At 42.0% G+C, this 23,544-nt stretch overlaps 1 protein-coding gene across 7 annotated transcripts in view; it reads left to right on the top strand.

The window, feature by feature from the left end:
- ZNF318 (zinc finger protein 318) overlaps positions 1 to 23,544 on the top strand; it is a 96,803-nt gene that overhangs the window by 53,280 nt on the left and 19,979 nt on the right. For 2 of the 7 annotated variants that reach the window (XR_004622089.1, XM_011218787.3), the window contains exons 3-8: positions 2,932 to 3,083; positions 9,150 to 9,789; positions 10,801 to 12,243; positions 14,253 to 14,352; positions 16,704 to 17,008; positions 21,731 to 21,934. Coding sequence is in view for 2 of the 7 variants with exons in the window: in XM_011218787.3 (XP_011217089.2) it covers positions 2,932 to 3,083; positions 9,150 to 9,789; positions 10,801 to 12,243; positions 14,253 to 14,352; positions 16,704 to 17,008; positions 21,731 to 21,934 (2,844 nt within the window). In the remaining 5 variants the exon portion in view is untranslated. Of the gene's footprint in view, positions 1 to 2,931; positions 3,084 to 9,149; positions 9,790 to 10,800; positions 12,244 to 14,252; positions 14,353 to 16,703; positions 17,009 to 21,730; positions 22,493 to 23,424; position 23,544 lie in introns of those variants that run through there. The other 5 variants (XR_004622087.1, XR_004622088.1, XR_004622086.1 and 2 more) reach the window with 5 other exon arrangements.

Here is a 23,544-nt window from a genome sequence, read left to right as displayed (position 1 = left end):
TCCCCGCCGCGGGGTCGCCGCGGCTCTCCGTCCCCGCCCCGCGGCCGCCGGGCCTCGCCGTCCCCGCCGCGGGGTCGTCGCGTTTCCCCCTCCCCGCCGCGGGCCCGTCGTAGCTCCCCGTCGCCACCGCGGGGCCGACGACTCTTCCCGCCGGGCCCGGCCGGTTTCCGAGGCAGCAGCCGGGGGGAGTCCCGCGCCGACTTCGCTCGGGACGGCCGCGGAGACCATCCAGGCGACAGCGGCAGCCGGGTAATCCCACCCCTCGACCGGGACTCCCTCTATACCCTAGCCCCCTCACCCGGGCTTCCCGCTTCCAGAAACGCCCGCAGCACAGGCGCCCCCGAGGCCTCCAGGCCAGAGTCCCAGGATCGAGGGCCCTCCACCCCCCACGGGCTCCCTCAGCTTCGCCCGTACCTGGAGGTTCCCTGTCAGCCCTGGGATCCTCTTTTGCACAATAACGGACTCGGGACCGGTACGGGCGCCTGGTCGGGAGGCAGTGCACCATTTCAGGAATAGGCTGTTTTCTCTCACTTTAGGTGAGATGCGGAAAAGTTTGCCGGGGCGAGGGGAATGCCCTCCAAACCGTGTGCCTGGTACTTGTTCAGCAGTCGATGTTTCCTCAGAGTTCCGTGGTTTGGTATCCCTTTAGACCTGAGCTGCCCCGTGGATCTTAGATAAGAAGCTGAAATGTCTTTGTGGCCAGTCAGGGTTGCCTAAACCCCATCAGCGTAGACGCCTTGAGTGTCAACTGTTAGCAAATAGGAGCTGCTTCTCCGAAATGAACCGTGCGTATCCCCAGTCATTGTAATAACTGCTACCACTTACTGAGTTGTGGCAGGATTATGCCTAGCCCTTCACTTTACACATTCTCTTTGAACACTCACAGTCTTTTGAGGCGAGGCAGTGAAAGGTTGTTCCTTGTTGAATAGCTGAGGTATCCAGAAAGGTTTGACTAATTTGCTTGATGTCACTTAGGTAAGAAGTGGCGTGACTGTGATTTAATCCGTATCTACCTGGTCCTGGCACCCATGATTTGAACTTTTTTTTTTTTCCCCCTGCTAAAGGGACAGAACATGAGGTTAAGAAGTTTAGTTTAGGGATGCCTGGCTGGCTCAGTTGGTAGAGCGTGTGACTCTTGATCTCAGGGTTGTGAGTTCAAGCCCCAGGTTGGGTGGAGAGATTACTTAAAACATGAAATCTTTCCTTCTGTGTTTCCTTCTGTGTTTCCTTCTGTGTTTCCGTCTGTGTCTTTCTTCCTGTCTGCCTTCCTTCCTTTGTTTTTTTAGAAGTAGGCTCCATGCCCAGTGTGGGGCTTGAACTCATGACCCTGAGATCAAGTCTCATGCTCTACCGACTGAGCCATCCAGGCCCCCCAAAATAAAATCTTAAAAAAAAAAAAGTTTAGATGTGATATTGACCTTTCACCATAACCACCTCTGGCCTGGGGCAGGTGTTTTTGAATTTGTTTTTATTTTCAGTTCACCAATCTTTTTAAAACCCCGTGACGAAGTTTTTGTTTTCTCGAGTGGGGTGGCTCTCTATCAGAGTCAGAGTACTCTAGGTACTCTGGTCATAGGTGAATTGACTTGTCACTATGTTAAGATTTTCATAGCTGAGCAGCTATAGTCTGAGGAAGCAAGCAGTTCTACAGAGGAAGCAAAGTTGAATGCTAGTTTCCATAACCTCCCTTTTCTCCAGTGCTCCAGGCTTTTCTCTCAGTAAATCACCCATTGCTCAGCCAGAGAACAGTGATCATCTCCCTTTTCCCAAGTCCATGCTGTCAGTCACTTCATCTGACTTGTCAGCTCTACCTCCAAGAAACATCCCCCAAACTGTCCTCCTACCATCTCCCTAGTCTTAAGTCCTATTATCTCCAGTCTGTTAGGATCCTTTACTCTCCTGTTATACCACCCAGTTTATTCTGTACCCAGCAATTAAAATACTTTTTTTTTAATCTTCATTTTATACATTTGAGAAGTGTTTATTAAACATCTACCATGTATTAGGTACTGTTCTGACCACTGGGGATAAAACATGAACAGTCAAAAACCCCTGCCCTCGTAGAACTTATATTCTACCAGAGGGAGTCAGATAATAGAGAATTAAGTTATTTCGGCATGTTAAGTAGAATTAAGTACTAAGAACAAACAAAAACAGAGAAAGGAGTTAATACTTTTTAATAGAGTAGCCAGGGAAGATCTGGGAAGGTGACTGAAGTAAAGATCTGAAGGAGATGAGAGTATGAGCAATGCAAGCATCTGGCGGAAGAATGTAGTCAGATCATCACTCTTGTGCTGGAAATCTTTCTGTGGCTTCTTCTACACTAAGAATAAAATCCAGGTTTCCTAACTGGCTTCTGCCTGTCTTCTCTTCTGTCACTTTGCTGCAGTCACACTGGGTGCCTTTCTGTTACCCAAAACATGCTAAGCTCATTACAGAGGCTTGTTTGCAAGCCTCACATCTCATCATTCAAGAGTCAGGTTAAATAGTATCACCTCAGAAAAGCTGCCTTTAACCATTCTATCTGAAGTAACTCCTTTTCCCTAATCTCTTTCATGTTACCATGTTTTAATGATTTTACAGCACTAACCACTATCAGAAGTACTTAAAAAATAAACAAAACCCTGTTTTTTGCTTGCTTGCTTCACTAGAAATATATAGATCCTGAGAACAGATTCCATTTACTCTTCTTGTCCCATGCCCAGTACTAGTAAATGAAAGAATGAAAGGTCACTGGTGGGGAGAGTTGGAAGTGTGGTCTTTCATCTAAGAAAATTATTTTTTTAAATGTGCTATATTTGGGGGGTGGTATCTTACCATAGCCATTTCTCTCCTTGTTGGGCGACAGCTTGATAACTAAGGAGGAGTACATTTTTGGGTATAGGGATGTCTTGACCCTATAGACTATTACATTATCTTTTACTTTTGTAGAGGCGCTCTCCTGGTCTGCGTTCTGACTCTTCTTTGGAACAGAGCTTAAGGATCACTGTTGGCAATGACCATTTCTGTGTTGGCATACCAGAACGGCGGCAGCTTAGTGATCGACTGGGGTCATCAGTGGATAATCTGGAGGACGTGGACAGGTAGGCTTCATTTGAGGTAGGGCACACTGTGATAGTGCTTGAAGGTAGAAAAGGTGCTCTTCTCTGAATAATGTATTTGAAAGAGTGGTGCCAGCACTGAAGTTATGCCCTATGTCCAGTATAAGGTAGAGCATTGGAAAAGGCTTTCTGAGTGGGGAGAGTATATTGATATAGACTCTATTGCTGAAGGAATTATGTAGAAGAAAAGACTTTAGAATGTCATCCTGGTCCAACGGAAAGCTGAAGGGACATAAGTTTCCCAGATTAAAAACAGTTGAGGGGCGCCTGGGTGGCACAGCGCTTAAGCGTCTGCCTTCGGCTCAGGGCGTGATCCCGGCGTTATGGGATCGAGCCCCACATCAGGCTCCTCTGCTATGAGTCTGCTTCTTCCTCTCCCACTCCCCCTGTTTGTGTTCCCTCTCTCACTGGCTGTCTCTATCTCTGTAAAATAAATAAAATAAAATCTTTAAAAAAAAAAAACAGTTGAGATGAGGAGGATTCTAAAATACTGGAACTAGGATCCATTCTACAAAGGAAAGTTCTGGACAGAATAGGTAATCTTCTTTTAATGGTGTTATTTTTCAGCTTGATCAGGTTGAAATATAGGTTTAGGAAGGGTTTAAATAAGTTCATGTGTAATATATGTATCTATGTTAAATATATAAGCATTAATAGAAAGTTAAAGCTCTTTAAAAATCTTTAATTTCAGTTATTACTCTACAATTGTTGGAGTGCTGAGGAAGGACAGATACACTCTACAGAGTGTTAAATATAGATCCCAGGTATTAGGAACTTAACTATATATAGGAAGTAATCACATTAGGTGTGTGTCACCTCACAAAAGTAAATAAATATGAGAGTACAGGGAAAGCACTCTATCTGAGAGCTGGGAGTCATGTCTGTTATGGTCTCTGTCCAGCACACTGGGAGTTTTCACAAATGATTAGCAGTAGCAAAAACCAATGTCATGTTCTTACAAATCGAGATTGTCATGCAGTGGTACACTGAGCATGGACAGACCGGTGGGGGACAGCTGGGCAGGAAGTCTGAAGACCAGTGCTACCCTTTGGTAATAGTTACTTCAAAGCTGCAGTGGCAATTTGATGTGGCAAAACAAGGCAGGACAGTTCCATGTCGTACAACATAAGCTTCTGAAGATAAGGTTTCAAGGTATGTGACTATATCCCTTAACTGAGGCAAAAGCCCTTGCCCTTCTGGCTGCTGCTATTTTGGGAGATGATTGAGTAGGTGGTGCATGGTGTGACTCTCTTCCTTCCTCGTTAAGGTTTTGAGGTAACTTTAGCATTTCCTCTTGTTAGGTCTAGGCTGTCACCTCCCCTTTCCATAAGCTTCGTTATGCACGTGTGCTTCAGAGAGCTAATTGTCTTCTTTTAAGTTGTAAAAATTAAAATTTTCCTTTTAGGGAGTTTAGAACAGTAGTTTTCTTTCCAGAATCATGTGTTTCAGAAAGCAAGTCTATTTTAGAGAAAATGAGATGAAGGTTCTAGAAGGAGCTACCAGTGGGGCGCGTAGCTGGTGCAGTCAGTAGAGCATGCATCTCTTGATCGCAGGGTTGTGAATTTGAGCCCCATGTTGGATGTAGAGATTACTTAAGGAAAAAAAAATAGGAGGTACCAGTCCATTATTTAGATTTTTTGTTCTGTGTACTTTTGCTTGGTATGGTTTGCGTGGATAGTTACTATGTACTAAAACCAGGTCATAGGACCATTGGCGTTCTCAGGATGTCTCCTGACAGCATGTCCAGCCTTCAGCTGGACCATTTTCAGGTCCAGGCCATTTCCGTCCTTCATATGTAGGTGTTTTACATTTCTTCCTGGGCGCACCTGGCTGGCTCAGTCAGTAGGGCATTTGACTCTTGTTCTTGGGGTTGTAAGTTTGAGCCCCATGTTGGGTGTAGAGAATACTTAAAAATAAAATCTTTAAAAATAAATAAACAAATAAATAAATATTTTCCTGGGACCCTGGTATTCTTAGTGAATATATTAAATTTTATATCCAGTTTGGATTATAGCCGAATTGCCAGAGTTTCCGTGTTCTCACCTTGGCAGTTCTGTGGGTATTAATGTAACATATTCTGGAAAAGGAACATGAACAGGTTGTATGAAGACAGTCAGCTTCTGAAGATTTGTGGATGTGAGGTCAATTTCCCCTGTTAACAAAGTACTCTGCACATTGTAGGTTCCATTCATGGAATTCTTAACTCTTCCTTGCCCTGACATTGGTTGAAGGAGCAGGATTTTTTCCTCCAGTTTGCCTTAGGGAAAAGACAGAAGGACACAGTTTCCTTCCAGCATTTTGAAGAATCAGTAGAGGAAAAGAATGGGAAGTTTGGCCTCTGGGGGATATTTTTTTCTTTTTTTTTTTTTTATCCTATACATTTTTTTAATAAAGATTTTATTTATTTGACAGAGATAGAGACAGCCAGTGAGAGAGGGAACACAAGCAGGGGGAGTAGGAGAGGAAAAAACAGGCTCATAGAGGAGGAGCCTGATGTGGGGCTCGATCCCACAACGCCAGGATCACGCCCTGAGCCAAAGGCAGAGGCTTAACCGCTGTGCCACCCAGGTGCCCCTATTCTGTACATTTGTTAACGGCTTTATTGAGCCATAATTCACATACCATAAAATTCACCCATTTAAAGTTATAGCTCAGTGACTTTTAGTATATTCATAGAGTTGTGAATCCACTACTATGATCAGTTTTATTTTTTTTATTTTTATTTTTTTTTAAAGATGTTATTTATTTAACAGAGAGAGACAGCCAGTGAGAGAGGGAACACAAGCAGGAGGAGTGGGAGAGGAAGAAGCAGGCTCCTAGCAGAGAAGCCTGATGCGGGGCTTGATCCCAGAACGCCGGGATCACGCCTTGAGCCGAAGGCAGACGCCTAACAACTGTGCCACCCAGGCACCCCTATGATCAGTTTTAGAACAGTTTTATTACCTGTACTCTTAGCTATTTATTAGTTAACCCCACCACCTGCCCTAATTTATCACTAATCTACTTTCTGTCTCTATAGGTTGTCTATTCTGGACATTTCATACGTGACTAGCATCTTAGCATAATGTTTTTTAAGACTCACTCATTTTGTAGCATATAATAGTACTTCATTCCTTTTTACTGCTAATAATATTTCATTGTATGTGTTTTGTTTATCCATTTATCAGTGATGAATGGATGGGTAAATTTGGGTTGTTTCCACTATTTGGCTATTGTGAATAATGCTGCTCTGAACAATTGGTGTATAAACTTTTATGTGGATATATGTTATCATGTATTTTTTTAACTTATTTAATGCAATTCATAAATACAGAAGTACAGAGAGGGAGCTCCCCTCTACTTGATAGATGAGATGCTCTCCAATTCATGAATAGCTTAATAAAGCTAATTAAATCTTAAAAAAAACATGGAATAGTACAGAGAGCCCCCGTGTACTCATCACCTACATCCAACAATCAATTTTTTTAAATAGACCTTATTTTAGAAAAGAGTTGGATTTAACTAAAGCTTTCAGAGAGAGTGTGTCCCTGGACTATTCTGAGCTACAGGGTATGGAACCCTTCTTAGGGCTTACTTTTACTACAGCCAGTTCTTTCTCTTATCCTTTGGGAGACCTGGGAAAGGAGGATATGAGCTTCTAATAAGCAACTTAATTTCTGCCTGTGTTTACATGATAGGTCATTCTTTTAACCGTTAATGTGCCTTTTTTTTTCTTTTTTCTTTTTTGCTTCCTTTTGCTGGAGATTACAAGTCTGGACTGAGACTCTCTGGGAGTCATCTCATTATTTCTGACTAATTGAGATTTAGGGCTGGATTAGATCTTGAGCTGGCATGTCATTTGGTGGTAATATGTAATAGTTTTAGTGTGGAGCTGAACATGGAAGTATGGATGAATTTGCCATTACCTGTGGAGCCTGTGTTTTTTTCCCCCGTACACTAATACAATCAGAGAGTTTTTTATGGTAGATGGTGGTGTAGCAATGGTGCAACTCGTGGACATTCCTTCCTGGAAATAGGTATGTTCATGGCTAACAAACCTATAGAGTAAAATGTTTTACTGTAGTTATGCTTGATTTCAGAGATCATCCTTGGTTCAATCCCATTTTTCTTTTTTATTTTATACTATATTGAAACGTCAAAATTCTCCAGATTCTTGGGGAGGAGGTGAGCTATAGAAACCTGGATTCCCATGGGTGGCATTCTTTTAGCAGAGGTGATAAAGTTTATCTTTAATAGTCTTTCATAAAGTTATTTATAGCTGTTACCCAGGTCTAAAATTTTGAACAAAGGCAGGACTGGTGAATAAGAAAAGGCAACTCTGATGTTCTGCTAACTCAGTCCCAGAGAAAGCAACTAAAAAACAAAAGGAAAGAAAAGTTATTTCTTAGAAACTTTCAAAAAATAAAGGTAGGTACTAGAAACTGTAGAAAACACCAGTGTGAGTGGAATGTAAGTGACCTGTAAATTTTTCATTCAGATTATTTAAAAGTTGTATACTTGGGGGCCTGGGTGGCTCAATCAGTTAAGCGTTTGCGTTCGGCTCAGGTCATGATCCCAGGGTCCTGGGATTGAGTCCCGCATCGGGCCCTTTGCTCAGCGGGGAGCCTGCTTCTCCCTCTGCCCTTCCCCCTGCTCATGATTGATCTCTCATTCTCTCTCTTTTGCAAATAAATAAATAAAATCTTTAAAAAAATAAAGGTTGTATGCTCATAGTGCTGGAGGATCTTTATTTCTATCTGTGATTAAATCAGAAATTTTCTTTTTTGGGCAGTAGAAGCTCTGTGACCACAGTACCCAGAAAGGTTAGGACTATTGTGTGTGGTATAGAGCTCTGACTGAAAGGACAAGTGTTCCAGCCTGTATTTTTATCTTCATGCCAAAGAGGTCCAAGACCGTTTTATTTCTATGAAATAAAAATATATGGTGAGCCAAACCATCACATACTCTTTTCCAGACCCAGGATTAGCAGAGTGCTTGTGGATATCCAAGCAAGGTAGATAAGAGGGAATTAAATAGGCTGTGAAGGAATTTTATGGTTTTTAATATGTGAACTAGCAAAGCAAAGCATTGGAGAGCCTTCTAAAACTTGTGAGAAAATAATGCCAATTAGGTAGCTCAGTAGTTTAAAAAATTTTCCCCACAGTGAAACACTTCTTTTCCAAATGACGTATAGAATTTTATCTCATAAACAGATAAAATTGGAGGTAGTGCAGTTTCACTGAGCTGGAAGGCCCACAGCCATGCCATGCCGGCTCTGCTTTTTTTTTTTTTTTTTTTTTAAGATTTTACTTATTTATTATAGAGGGAGAGAGCGTGAGCAAGGGGAGGGGAAGACGGCAAGGGTGAGAAGCAGACTCCCCACTTAGCATGGAGTCCAAACGTGGGGCTCCATCCCAGGACCCTGAGCTGAAGTCAGGCGCTTAACTGACTAAGCCACCCAGGTACTGCCAGGCTCTGCTTTCTTAGCATGTCCTTCTTTAAGGCAGCTCCTGAGCAGTCTTCAGAATCTCTGTAGAACATAGCTTGAAAATCATGATCTGGCCTGATGTTTCTCAAATTTTAAAGTGCAAACCTGAAGATCTTATTAAAATGCAGATTCTGATTCAGTAGGCCTGGATGGACTACTAAAAAGCTCCTAGGTAGTACAGATGCTGCTGATTCAGACTACACTTTCGGTAGCAAAGAGCTAGACTTTAAGCTAGTGTGGAGTTGTGTAATCTAGGGCTTTTTGTAGTCTGGTAGTGGTATTTTCACCTCTCCCAAACCCTAGTGTGATATTCTGCATTTCCAAAGTCTAGTCAAAGAGATTAGCCTAAGAGCTCTGTCTAGACAGACTAGTAGTATCTCCCCTTGGTTAGAGGTTGAAGCTCCTTGTGCCCTGGAGAGAGGGAGAAGAAATGTTCTATAGGTTTGTTCTTGAACTTCATGATTATTGTGTTTTGCCTTAAGTATTCTGTAGCCCCTCGGATGAATGTCAGGCTCTTAGTCTTGTCTGGTCTTGCTCTTTCCAAGTCCATTGTATTCAGCGATGCTTGTCTCTTTCCTCAGGGATGACCTGACTGATGATTCTGTCTTCACTCGAAGTTCCCAGTGCTCTCGAGGTCTTGAACGATATATTTCCCGGGAGGAGGGACCTCTTAGTCCGTTCTTAGGACAACTTGATGAGGACTACCGGACAAGAGAAACTTTCCTGCATCGTTCTGATTATAGTCCCCATATCAGTTGTCATGATGAGCTGTTGCGGGGAACAGAAAGGAATAGAGATAAACTCAAAGGCTCCTACTCCATACGACCCGAGGAAAGGAGTCGGGAGGCCAAACGGCCCCGTTATGATGACACAGAGAAGATACACAGCATGGGAGGTGATCACTCAGGTTTTACATCAGGGACCCGCAACTATCGACAGCGTAGACGAAGCCCAAGCCCTAGGTTTCTAGACCCTGAGTTCCGAGAGCTGGACCTTGCCAGGCGAAAACGAGAAGAAGAGGAGGAACGAAGTAGGAGCTTGAGTCAGGAGCTGGTTGGAGTTGATGGTAGTGACACTAGCTGTCCCATTCCTGGACTATCAGGTGTCCTAACAGCATCGGAGCCAGGATATTCTTTACATCGGCCTGAGGAAGTATCTGTGATGCCCAAGAAGTCAATTCTGAAGAAACGGATTGAGGTGGACATGGAGCCTTCCATTCAGGTCTCTGCTGCATTTCTAGGGTCTCTTGCTAGTCCCTCTAATATCTTAAAACTTGGTTACTTTCCCGGGGGGGTGTGTCCCTAATGGTATCTTTGTAATATATCCTGGACCAACCTTGTTATGCCTATGAGCTGTATCTTCCAGGATTCTCCAAAGGAAACTGTAGGCCTTACAATGCATCAGTAGAGGGCTTCTATTGTCATATATTAGACTTTCTAAATAAGCATTTTTTAGTATTTATTGTAAGTTTTTTCTCTAAATTGGATAGCCGTGTAGGAATCTTTGAATGTGGATATCTTGGAAATAAAGCTGAAAGGGCAAAGAGAGGAGATGATTTGAATTTTCCTCATTTCTCTTTAGAGAGAAGACAAGATTTATGAGTGGTAGGACACTAGAGCAGAAATCAGGTGATTCTGATTCTGGTCCCACTGCCACCAAATTGCTGTGCGATTTTTAGGCAAGTCACCTCACCATTCTGGGCCTCGATATTTTTTCCTCATGTGTGAAAAGATGATTGGGCATGAGCACTAGTTTTTAGTTACTCTGTTAGGAGCCAAAGTTTTCTGAAGAAGTACCTAAAGGCACATAAGGAAGCAAGGGGAGACTGATCAGTTAGGGTTTCACAGTTTTCTCATCCCACTTGAACCAAAACAGCTCCACTTTGACGTGTCTTTTTTTCCTCCTTGGAGGGACCCGTGGAATAGAAACAAGCTAGAGCATCTCTAAAGTCCTTTTGAATTCATATTCCTTAGTAAAGACTACAACAAATGGGCAAAAGTGAGGATTCATGCCAGCCTGCCTTATTTCCTGTTTCCCCTTGCTTCAGCAGAAGCATCTGGAGAGATGGAGACCCAAATCTGGAACCTGCCTAAAGATACTGTACCTCCCTTTCATTCATACTTATCATTCCCCTATTAATTCAAGAAGAACCAAATATTTAAGTATTTATCTCAATTATTAGTTTTCTGAGATTCTGCATAGAGGCTAAATCAGTTGTGCTTGTCTTTGCAGCTTGAGAGTTTTTCCAGCAGTACCAGCTCCAGCCAGGATCACCCTGTCTACTCTGGTCACCCATCTCTTCCACTAAGTGGTGCTATTGCTGCTTTTGCCTCAGAGATTGAAAACAAGGGGTCTATGGTAGAGACTACCCTGAAAGAACCTCAGGGCAACCTCTACCAATGGGGTCCTCTCCCTGGGATCCCCAAAGACAACAGTCCTCTCAGAGAGAAGTTTGGAAGTTTTCTGTGCCACAAGGAGAAACTGAATATGAAGGCTGAGGGGCCTGAGCGACACACAGACTTCTTGCTGCCCCATGAGAGGGCTAGCCAGGATGGCAGTGGTTTTTCCCGCATTTTGAGCATGTTGGCAGACTCCACCAGTACACAGGAAAAAAGGCGCCGTAGTTTCCCTGACATTGAGGATGAGGAGAAATTTCTCTATGGGGATGAAGAAGAGGATTTAAAGGCAGAGTCTCCACCAAAGCCCCTTGGGGGCTCTGAGAGTGAAGTCGTGAGACAGAAGACAAGTTCCCTGCCCTCTTCGGCTCCAGCCGTGAAACGAGAATCAGTAGAAGAGACCAATCCAGAATATGCCAAGATTCATGACTTGCTCAAGACAATAGGGCTGGATATCGGGGTAGCAGAAATTAGTAAACTGGCTGCCCGCACCCAGGAACGACTTCATGGCAAGAAACCGTCACGTTCCTCTGCTGACCGCCGTTCATCAGTTGACCGGCACTTTTCAGCAGACCACTGTCCCTCAGTTGATCACCGGTTTTCAGCTGATCGGCACTCCTCAGATCCTCACAGACTGGAGAGCAGAGAGGCACACCATAGCAATACCCACTCCCCAGAGGTGTCCCATCCACATCCAGTCTCCCCTGTAGATCCTTACCTGCTCACAAAAAACAGCCCCCCATTCCTGAAGTCTGACCATTCAGTGGGTCATATCACAGGGCCAGAGGTAGTTGGCAGTGGTTTTCAGTCATCTGTAGCCGTCAGATGTATGTTACCATCAGCCCCATCTGCCCCAATTAGACTTCCACATCCTGCTTCATTATCTCAGTTTCATATGCCAAGGGCCTCTCAGTTTGCTGCAGCTCGGATACCTCCAAACTACCAGGGACCTGCCATTCCCCCTGCTTCCTTTGATGCCTATAGGCATTACATGGCATATGCAGCCTCAAGGTGGCCCGTGTACCCTGCCTCTCAACCATCCAACCACTCTCTACCTGAACCACACAGGGTACTACCCGTTACCAAACAAGCTACTCGTAGCCGTCCCAATCTCCGTGTGATCCCCACTGTGACTCCTGATGAGCCCAAACAGGAGGAGTCAGTGCTAAGCTCAATTCCTACTGCTCAAGTGCCTGTCCAGGTGTCCATCCCATCACTCATAAGATACAATCCGGAGAAGATCTCTGATGAGAAGAACCGTGCTTCCCAGAAGCAGAAGGTGAATATTAGCTTTGGGAATCCTGTGCCTGAGCCTTCCTATTTTAACATAAATTGGTATTTGTCTTTTAGAGAGAGTAAGGTCCTTTTATTTAAGTTTTTGGAGACTGTTGTCCTCACTCTAAGTAATGTATATACCCGTTTGTTTTTCTCATGTTTTCTCATTAGAACTAAACTAAATTCTGGCCCTAGGTTCCACTGTGATGTCTTGACTTCTTTTTTCTTTTTTAAGTGTCTCTGTCAGAATTACTGGCCTTAGAACACTATGGGTAGGAGTTGAGAGCCTTGAAGTTTTCGATATGGACCTTGTCAGGGAGTGAGGAGCCAAAATTGGATTGGGTGAAGGAGAATCAGTAAACCTGTTTTCATCTCAGTGAGTTTTGGATCCTTTTCCTATAGTGATTATGCAGGTTAAAAGCTAATACCTGGTTGTTGCTTGGTAATTAAACCCAAGAAATAAGCTTTGCTTGTTCTGATTTGTTTTAGTGTCCAGGAATGACAACACTTTTTTTATGACACTTTTTAAAAAATGGTTTTTATACTACAAAGTTTATTGTGTTCTCAGGTGTAGGAAGGGAGCAGTGGCTGGATGTTTTAAAACAGTAGGTAAAAATTATGTAGGGATGAGGAATACAGAATAACATTTCAAATGGAAAAATTAATGCATTCTCTTAATTTTAAAGGTCCTTAGTAACTAATAACTCACTTTGTTTAGGAACATAAAAATGTAATATGTATAAACTTCGTTTGCTAATAAAATAATGAAAACCTGAGGAGAAAAAAAGAAAGGGAAAAAATGGAGGGCCAATCATTTTTTTTCCAGCTTAAAAGAAATTTAGCTAATTCTTGAGAAGATACAAATCACTTCTTCTTAATTTTTCATTGTACTTGGATACTCTGAACTGCAGAAAGAAGAGGATAGGTTTAATACAGATAAAACCTGAGACTGCACAGACACTGGAGACTGAATGATTTCCCTTTACTTCTCCTTCAAGAGCCTAGCACTAAGTCAGGGCTGATAATACACAGGTTTTCCACAATAGTCTATTATAGACAAACTATATTTGTTTTTTTTTTTTCCATCAAGTAGTAGTAATACAGTTGAAACATTGTGGGCTTTTGGCTGTATGTACCTGGACTTGATTTGATTTGATTTATATACCTGGATTTTAAATTTTTTTTTAAAAAAAATATTTATTTGAGAGAGAGAGCGAGCATGAGTGGGGAGGAGGGGCAGAGGGAGAGGGAGAGGCAGACTCCCCACTGAGCAGGGAGCCCAATGTGAGACTCGATCCAGGGCCCTGGGATCATGACCTGAGCTGAAGACAGACGCTTAGCCAGCTGAGCCACCCAGGTGCCCTGGATTTTAAATTTTCTTACTGTATGACTTGGATATGTTACTTGATTTTTCACAACCTCAGTTTTCTTACTGTAAAACACAGATAATGTCAGGATTAAATAAGATGATACATATATAATGCAACTAACACAATGTATCCCCTAAACGCTTATTAGTTCCGTTCTTGATGGTTCCCTTTGAGCTCAGAACCACTGTCTAATAGTTGCTGTCACTTTAGGTTAACATTAATAGTATAGTGCTTCCTGGGGTCCCTGGGTGGCTCAGCCAATTGAGCGTCTGACTCTTCATTTCGGCCCGGGTCATCATCTCGGGGTGATGGAATTGAGCCCCACGTTGGGATCCATGCTGGGTGTGGAGCCTGCTTAAGATTCTCTCTCTCCCTCTCCATCTGCCCCTGCTACCCTCCCCTTTAAGAAAAAAATAGTGTAATGCTTTCTGCATAAAAATAATGCTTTCTGGGCAGTGTAGCTCTGAAAAGGATAATTTTATTCTGGAATTTGGGTCAGAATGAAATATCACCTTTGATATAGTTAGAACTTTTGTGTGCAGGCATTTGGATCCTTGGATTTTGATATCTAGCATGAAGGCTTATGGAAGAGAGCAATAGAAAAGGGAGGATGTTGGAGGCTGAAGGATGTTGTACTTTGCAGGTTATTGAAGAGAGGGAAAAGCTAAAGAGTGACCGGGAAGCTCGCCAGAAGAAGATGTACTACCTCAGGACTGAATTAGAACGGCTTCATAAACAGCAAGGTATCAGACACCCCTGTGCGTGACCGCCTTTTTGTAGTAACTTGAGTAGGAGACCCAAATGGAGAGTTGGGAGGACTCTCAGAAAAGTTCAGTGATCTGAAGCCTTACTTTTTAAAAAGTTTTGACTGAATCGGACTTACAGAAAAGTTGCAATAAAAAGTTAACAATAATAGTGTAAAGCATTCTCAGGTATTCTCTGTGATTATTAGCATTTTACCATATTTGCTCTATCCTTGTTTCCCTCTTAGTCTTTGTGTGTGGTGTGTATGTGCGTGAGTGATTTTTCCTGAATTCTTTAAGAGTAAGTTTTAGATATGATACTCCTTTACTCTTAAATATTTCATTGTGAAGATGAAGTGAACACTCCTAACAACAAAGAATTCACTTGCATAACCGTAGAACACTTACCAAATTAGGAAATTAACCGTAATGTAATACTAGTCCACTGATCTTTCTTCTGTTTCACTGGTGGTCCTAATAATACCCTAAAGCGAAAGAAAATGCAAGATTATGCATTGCATTCAGTTGTCATGTTCTTTTACTCTCCTCTTTCTTTAACAGTTCCTGAGTCTTTGTTTCATGACAGTGACATTTTAGAAGAAAAGAAGTCACATATTTGTAGAATGTCCTTTAATTTTGGTTTGTGTGATGTTTCCTTACAATTAAATTTAGGTTATGCATTTTTGACAGGAACATCACAGAAGTGATGCTGAGTTCGTATCAGGTGTTGATTTCAGTCCCGTTACTGGTGATGTCAACTTTGATCATTTGGTTAAGGTGGTGTCTTCAAGGGTTTCTTCACTGTAAAGTTACTGTTTTATCCTTTATAATTAGTAACTTACAGGAAAGATATTTATAGGAATAAATATTCAGTTACTCCTCAAACTTCATCCGACTAGTTTTAGCATTCATGGTGATTCTTACCTAAATCAGTTATTGTGATGATTGTTAAACAATGATTTTTCTAATTTCATCATTCCTTCTACTTTTATTAGTTGACTTTCTACTGTGATGAAGAGCTTCCTGCCCATCCCTCTTCTTCCCATTCATTGGTCCATTTATGTTGGGTGAACTCATGGACTCTTCATTCAACAACTTATAATAATTTACTGTTGTTCATTTTCACGCCCAAATTGCCCCAGATTTGGCCACTGGGAGCCCCTTTGAGTTGACTTCTGTGTCCTTTGATCATTTTTTTGAGTACTTCCTTTTGGCACAAAAAGATGTTCCATGATGCCTCTTTGATTCCATCTCTTCATCTGTGCTTTTAGGAATTCACATACACACTGAGGAAAGAACATAACAAGTCTTCTGAATATTACAGCTTGATAATAGCATGGCAGAACAGAGTGGGAGAAGCTACAATTTCTTCTGTTTGGATTTAGACTGTTTAGGGATGAGAAATTTAGTTATTAATCTGATGAGGATTATTTCATGAGGACCTGCAGTTTGGAATAGGAGATAACATTAGGTGAACCTGAGACAAAGCCTAACGCTCGATACAGGTACTGGTGAAGGGTCCTAAAATCAGATAAAGTCAAATATGTGACTGTTTTTTGCTTTCTGAATAATACTTTGGTTTTCTGAAGAAGACTGCCACTGGATTCATAGTTTGGGGTTTGTTTTTTTTTAAAAAGATTTGTTTATTCTAGAGAAAGTGAGAGCATGCCGAGGAGGGGCAGAGGGAGTGGGAGAGAGAAGCCTAAGCAGACTCCACACTGAGCAGGGAGCCCGATGTGGGGCTTGATCCCAGGATCCTGAGATCATGACCTGAACTGAAATCCGAGAGCCAGACGCTTAACCAAGTCACCCAGGTGCCCCTGGATTCATAGTTAACAACATAAGGACAAATGCATACAAACTTGTATATACTATTTTGGGGATTCATGGAGTTCCTGAAGCCTGCCTGTAGATCCTTAGCTAATAACTCCTACGTAAGAGATAATGTAATCACTCATCCTTTACCTCCATAGAAACTTCACCTACTGGTGCCTGAGTGGCTCAGTTGGTTAAGCGTCTGCCTTTGGCTCAGGTCATGATCCTGGAGGCCTGGGGTGGAGCTCCAAGACAGGCTCCCTCCTCAGTGGAGAGTCTGCTTCTCCCTCTCCCTCTGTCCCTCCCCCTGCTTGTGCTCACTCTCTCAAATAAAATAAAGAAAGAAAGAAAGAAAAGAAATTTCACCCAAGCTAGCCCTTGTGGAAAGAGAGTCTCTCTTGCTTTTAAGAAGGAATGTTTTAAGGGAAAAGATTTTGTCGCCATAAAGTCTTGGGAGATTACTACTTACGACAGAAAAATGACTTGTCTTAACTTACTGTCTTTGTGTTTCTTTCTTTTGACATTTGACTAATCAGGGGAAATGCTACGCAAGAAGCGAAGGGAGAAGGATGGCCACAAAGACCCGCTCCTGGTGGAGGTGAGTCGGCTTCAGGATAACATTATGAAGGACATTGCAGAACTTCGACAAGAGGCAGAAGAGGCAGAAAAGAAGCAGTCTGAACTGGACAAAGTGGCTCAGATCTTGGGAATTAACATTTTGGATAAATCCCAAAAGTCTTCAAATGACAGTAAAGAGAATACAGAGAAGCCTGGGAAAGCAGAAAAATCTAAGAGCCCAGAAAAAGTGTCATCATCCTCAAACTCCTCTTCCAACAGCAAGGTAACAACTCACCTTTTCCATTTCTATTATATCTTTTATTTCCGTGGACTCCTAAAGGAAGTCTTCTAACTAAGCATTTCATTAGTTTCCTTTTCCAACCTGTTCTTAACTCATATTAGAGTTATTTTTGTAAAGCACAGGATCATGGGACTCTACTTCAGAATTTTAGTAGTTCCTGTTGCCCATAGAGTAGAATCCCAAATCCTTAGCATTCAAGGCCTTCCATGTTCTTGTTCTAGCCTTTACTCCTTAACCCACTCCAGCATGGATTTCTAATCTTCTTGTAACTTCTGTATACCATTTTGTGCGTTCACAGTTAGCAACAGGGTCGCCACCATGCTGCATAGCCAGTGAATACACTTCAGTTCCCAAATCAGTATTTGATACAGGGAACCACTGTCTCCTAAAAATGCTTTCTTCCCTTGGCTTCTCTCACATTTCTTTTCCTCCTAGTATGCTGGCTGCTGCTACTTAGTCTTCTTTGGTGCCTGTTGTCTTATACCTAATCTTTAAATATTTTAGTTCTGCAGAACTCAGTCATAGCCCAGTTCTCCAGAATTCTGTTCTCTCCCTAGGTCATTTCATCCAGGTCTATGCTGAAATACCATGCTGACAACTTCTGGTTTTATAATCTGGCTCAAATGAGTCTGGTGAGGTCCAGATTTGAGTGTCCCAACAATTTTACTCAGTGTTTCCACTTCATTGTTCCATAGACACTTTAAGATCCACATATCCTAGGCGTCTGGGTGGCTCAATCAGTTGAGCATCTGCCTTCGGCTCAGGTTATGATCTCAGGGTCCTGGGATTGAGCCCCATGTCGGGCTCCCTGCTCAGTCGGGAGCCTGCTTCTCCCTCTCCCTCTGCAGCTCCCCTGCTTGAGTGTACGCTCTCTCTCTACCCCCCGTCAGATAAATAAATATTTTAAAAAGACAAAATAAAATCAACATCTCCGAAACTAATGATGTGCTCATCCTCCCTCTTTCCTGCTGTCAGTGTTACCCATCTCAGTGGCCCCACTGTCCAACAGTTTTCATGCCAACAACCTGAAAATCTTTCTTAGTGCTTCCCTCTTCCTAACTGCTCCATACTGAATCCATGACAGACTCTTTTAGTTCTCCCTCTCACGTAAATCTCGGTTTGATCCTTCTCACCATCTTAATTGCCGTCCAGCTTCAAGCCACCTGCAATTCTTGCTTGTATGTCACTCTTAATCCTTTCTCCACGTACAGCCAGTTATTGCAATACCTCCTTGCCTACCTCTTCAGCCTCATTTCATGCTTCTTTTCCCCCTTGCTCATTATAATTTCATTATTGGCCTTTTCTTCTTCTTTCCTTTTTTTTTTTTTTTTTTTTTTTTTTAAGTAATCTCTAACCCAACATAGGGGTCTAACTTACAACTCTGAAATCAAGAGTCACATGCTCTACCAGCTGAGCCAGCCAGGCACCCCTCATTACTGGTCTTTTTTTTTTTTTTTTAAGGTTTTTATTGTCAGAGCACGTGCAAGCACAAGCAGGGGGAGCAGCAGGCAGAGGGAGAAGCAGGGATGTGGGACTTGATCCCAGGACCCAGGGATGGGATCATGACCTGAGCCGAAGGCAGATGCTCACCGACTGAGCCACCCAGGCATTCTGATTACTGTCCTTTTCATTCCTCAAATACATCATGCCCTCTAATGTCTGTGGATCTTCTCTTCCTTCTGGTTACCATGCAGAGCTCAGTCTTATCTCCTAGCTCGTATTCATCCTTCAGAGCGTAACTTAGATTATTACCCTGACTCTCTTCCTTGATTTCCCAGCGTGTTATATTTGCCTGATAGACACTCTCATAATACTGTGTCATTTACCTTCTTAGCATTTCTGAGACTTGTAATTATATAATTACATGGGTTTCCTCAATCGGATTTTAAGGTTCAAGGGATTAAGGAAAATATCTGTCTCATTCTCCAATATGGTCCTCAATTCATAGCTCAGTGCCTGACACATAGTAAATGAGTAGTGCTTAAGAAATATTACACTATATTTTACACTCCTGCCACCTCAGAATGCTTGCACTTTTCCAGATGTGCAGTATGCTATTATGCCTCTCTAATCTTGCATTAATAATCCTCTTAACCTAGCATTGTCTTTCTTCCAAACCAACTCACTCCTAAGGCCCAATTTGAATACCACCCAACTCCATGAAAAATTCCTGAATTCTACCCCAATTTAGTCAGTCCTCCTTTAATATATTAAACAATATATTCATATATAGTCAGCCCTCCGGTAATATATTATGGTTTCTTTAAAAGATTTATTTCATTTGATCTTATTTAAAATTTGATTAAGGGGGGGCCTGGGTGGCTCAGTCATTTAAGCTTCTGCCTTCGGCTCAGGCAGGTCATGATCCCAGGGTCCTGGGATGGAGCCTCACATCAGGCTCCCTGCTCAGCGGGGAGTCTGCTTCTCCCTCTCCCTCTCCCTCTGCCGCTCCCCCTGCTTGTGCTCTCTTTCTCGCTATCTGTCAAATAAAATCTTAACAAAACAAAACTTGATTAAGATCACGTCTGTTCTCTTGCTTGTCTCTTCCACTAAGAACTCCCTGAGAATAAAAGTAGAACTTATTTATCTTTGTGTTTCCAATGGCATCCACTTTGTTACATAGTAGATGCTCACTTAATGTTAGGGAACTAGAGAAGAGGATATTCTGTATTCTCTATCAACCAAACGCTTACTTTTCCATTCTTCCTTGGAGAGTTTTCTTTTTCAGTCAGGTAGGATTGTACCCTTTTTATACCAGGGCATTGAGTTCAGGGCCTTTGATTGGAGAAGAGCTTGAAAGTTCTGGCCCTTTATAGTTGACTTATACTGTTGTGCACCAGCCCCATAATGACCGATCCCCTTGATTTGAATGAGGCTTTATGTTCTCTGAGGCCAACATAGATATGTTACAATTCAGTATTCATTTCAGTAGTAAGGAATGTTGTGTCTACAACCTCTTTCCTACCTGGTTGGTATTTCTTTCTTTGCCTCTCTTTAAAATGCATAGTTGGTTTAAGGTTTTCTTTCTATTCGTTTCATAAAAATAAACACACATACACACAATTCCACAATTCATCTACCTAGAGACAACTATCATTAGTATCTTGGTGTATATTTTTCCAACTACTCATCTTCTCTTTATTAATTCATTAAATATTTATTGATCTCCAAGAAAGTGACAGGCACTATTTTAGATGGGGGGGAAGTATAGTAGGGAACTGTATAGACAAGGTTCTAACTCTCGTGAAATAGGAGAAGGTAAACAATAAATAAACAAGTACAGGTTGGGTAATGACAAGTGCCTAAAAGAAGAAAACAGGAAAGGGATATAGAGTAGTTACAGAAAGTTATTCAGATAAGGTGACATTTGACATTCTGTGCCTATTTACGTATCTTTATTGATTATTCAAATGTATTTAGTTACTTGCTTTTTTCAGTATATCATGAACATCTTTCCACGTTAATAGATTTCTATAATATCACTTTCAGTGACCTTATTTTTTTTATTGCACGAATACCAGCATTTATTTAACCAGTCAAATCACCTCCTGTTTGACATGATAATTTACTTCAGATAAATGTCAAGGAGTGGAATTGCTAGATCAAAAGGTATAAAGGATTTTGAGGTGTGTAATATGTATTCCTAGATTATTTTGCAGAAAGATGGTGCCACTTAATACTTGCCTACAGTGTATACATATGCCCATCCCTTATCTGCTCGGTATTATTTCTTTAGTGACTTTTGAACAAGACTCTAGTAGGGAAAGATTATGTTTGAAGTTCTAATTATGTCCCTTCCTGCAGCTTGTCTTCCCCTTCCCACCAGCCCATGTGCCCAGTTCTTTGAGCTTTTCTCCTCATTCATACTTACCCTCCCTCTGTTCTAAATTATTTGTTTTCTGCCTCCCTCTCCAACATTACCAAAATTCTCACTTCCCAAGTACCTTGTTCCCAGCTTGGTGACACATGAATTCATATTAAAGTATTTATTGTTGATAACTTAATCTGAAAAGTTGATTTTTTTTTTGAGTTGATGTTTTAAAAGAGGATTCATGTTAACTCAAAGGTGTTAAATTCTAATGATGATATTTTAGGCAGTTCGAAATATTTTACCCAGATTCTTTTAAGTCATCCCACGTAGATGACTGTGTGCTTTATCTGTGCACAACACCAACCCTGCCCTCCAGTTGTGCATAACAGGATGTGTCTGTAATAAGTGGGTTCACTATTATGTGTTTTCTGCATTTGCTTAACCTGTCAGTTACCTCTTCCGTTTTGTTTTTTCTTTTCTTAGTTGTCATTATGATTTTTAAATTTAACTAATGTACTTAGTTGCATAGGGAACGCATTCAACATCTGTCAAAGGGTGTATGGGAAAAAGACTCCTGTCCATCCTTGTTCCCTATTTCCCCTCCCCAGAGGCAGCCAGTGTTTCCATAATCTTGAGTATTTTTCTAAATATTTTAGGATATATAAGTAAAGATATTGCCATTATGATGTATTCTCCATGATAAGGTCGCACTATGGAGTGTAGTTCTGTTTGAGCCTTGTAGACAGATTTCTCATGAGGTTTTCCCCAGTTTATATAGCTTTAGGCACTGGAAATACGATCATGTGGCCCTGTATCATTATGTTAAGCTACCTGCTTTTTCTAAGAGAAGACAGATCTAGAATTCCTTCTGAGTGCAGGTGTTTTCCCTCTAGGAATCAAAGGTAAACAGTGAGAATTCCCATACTAAGAGCCCCAAGCCTGCCGAGAGCCCCCAGCCAGCTGCTAAGCAGTCTGATCAGCCCATTGCTGCCTATGAGTATTACGATGCTGGCAATCACTGGTGCAAAGACTGCAACACCATCTGTGGAACCATGTTTGACTTCTTCACTCATATGCACAATAAGAAGCACACTCAGGTAGGTGTCTTGCCCGCTGTTATTTCCATTCTTGCCCTCCGTCCCCTCAAACTTCTACATCCCCATCTGCATTACAAAGCTGGAAAATGAAACATTCTCGTATGGGCAGGAGCCCCACTCTGAAGAGCCAAGAGATACCAACAAAGGAGACACCATCCCCAGGGCTCAGTCCAGGGGACCTGCCTGTAACTAAACACCATGACAAGTGTAAGTGAGGCTTCTGCCTCTTTTGATTCCTTGAGTACCTGATTATTTGTTTCATTTTATCCATTGTTAGTACTTGCTCTAACATGTGTTTACCTTTTCCACAGGTGATTTCCGTTTTAACAGTTGGCAGAGAGGGAGGGGGTGGGTAGCTGGGGGCTTCTGGTCCCCCTGGTGTGGGGGAGAAAAAAAGAGAAAAGTGGGTCATTGAATTTTAGTGCTGTTGTGTGAGCGCCTCTGCCTCTTGCAAATAGACACTGGATCCCTACAACAGACCTTGGGCTTCAAAGACCCAGAGTGAGGCCAAGCAAGATGCTGTAAAGCGTACTGACAAGATAACTGTTCCTGCAAAAGGTATGTTCCCCCCCCCCCGCCTCCTTTGTGGTTCCCTTACATTTAGCCAAATAAGAGGTGTCCCTGAACTGAGATGCTAGGAAGCAGCATAGGGTGAGACATAACCATTTTGTAACAAAGGTATAAGAATGCCTTCTATGTGCAAAATAGCATACTAGATCCTGAAGAAATAGAGAGATCTGTATGGCAAAAATGATCTCTACCCATGTGACCAAAATTCTAACAAATGTTAAACATATACATACCTATTTTAGAATATAACTGAGGGGTGCTTGGCTGGCCCAGCCGGCAGAGCATGCAACTCTTGATCTTGGGGTCATGAGTTCAAGCCCCATATTGGGCATAGAGCTGACTTATACAACATTTTTGTCACTGGCTTGTGTACCAAAATCTTATTTATTTGAGATCCAGGTAAAAAAAAACAGTAAAGGGTATAGTAATTTAACTGCTTTTTCATCTGAGAACTATAAAATGTTTTTGAATAGTTGTTATTGGGGGTAGGTTGAGAAGTAGAAAGTTTCTTTGTCTTTAAGCTTCTCAGTTTCTTACCTTCGTAAGTAGTCAGTGCTGACCTGTAGAAGGTCCAGCATGAGAGATCCTTATACAAATGGTAACTGAGCTAACTGTTCAGGAGTATAGTTTTTAAATTTCCTACAGTGCTTAGTGGTAGTTGAGTTTGTGGAGCGTCAACAGCAGAAGCTCCTAAATTAACTAGTTAGTGTTCCCAAGAGGAAGAAGGGCTAGAGGCCCTGAGTTCAAGCTTTAAATTGGAAAGACTGTGCCATTTGGATTCATCTAAATGCTACTTCCGCCTTGAAAGTGGGTAAGATCCTGTATACCATTAACTTTTTTACTGCAAAGGGGAAGTGGGATTTCCTTTACTGACATCCTGGCTGGAAATGACTTCTTTTCTTGATTTCTACTTCTTCCAGGTTCTGAGTTTCTGATTCCCATCACTGGATATTACTGCCAGCTCTGTGAGGAATTTTTGGGGGATCCAATTTCTGGAGAGCAACATGTGAAGGGTCACCAGCACAATGAGAAATACAAGG

The sequence above is a fragment of the Ailuropoda melanoleuca genome, chromosome 19 (assembly GCF_002007445.2).
Source record: "Ailuropoda melanoleuca isolate Jingjing chromosome 19, ASM200744v2, whole genome shotgun sequence".
In the NCBI taxonomy this organism is placed as follows: Eukaryota; Metazoa; Chordata; class Mammalia; order Carnivora; family Ursidae; genus Ailuropoda; species Ailuropoda melanoleuca.
Note: the sequence above shows the minus strand (reverse complement) of the source record. Positions and strands in the feature narration are given on the sequence as shown.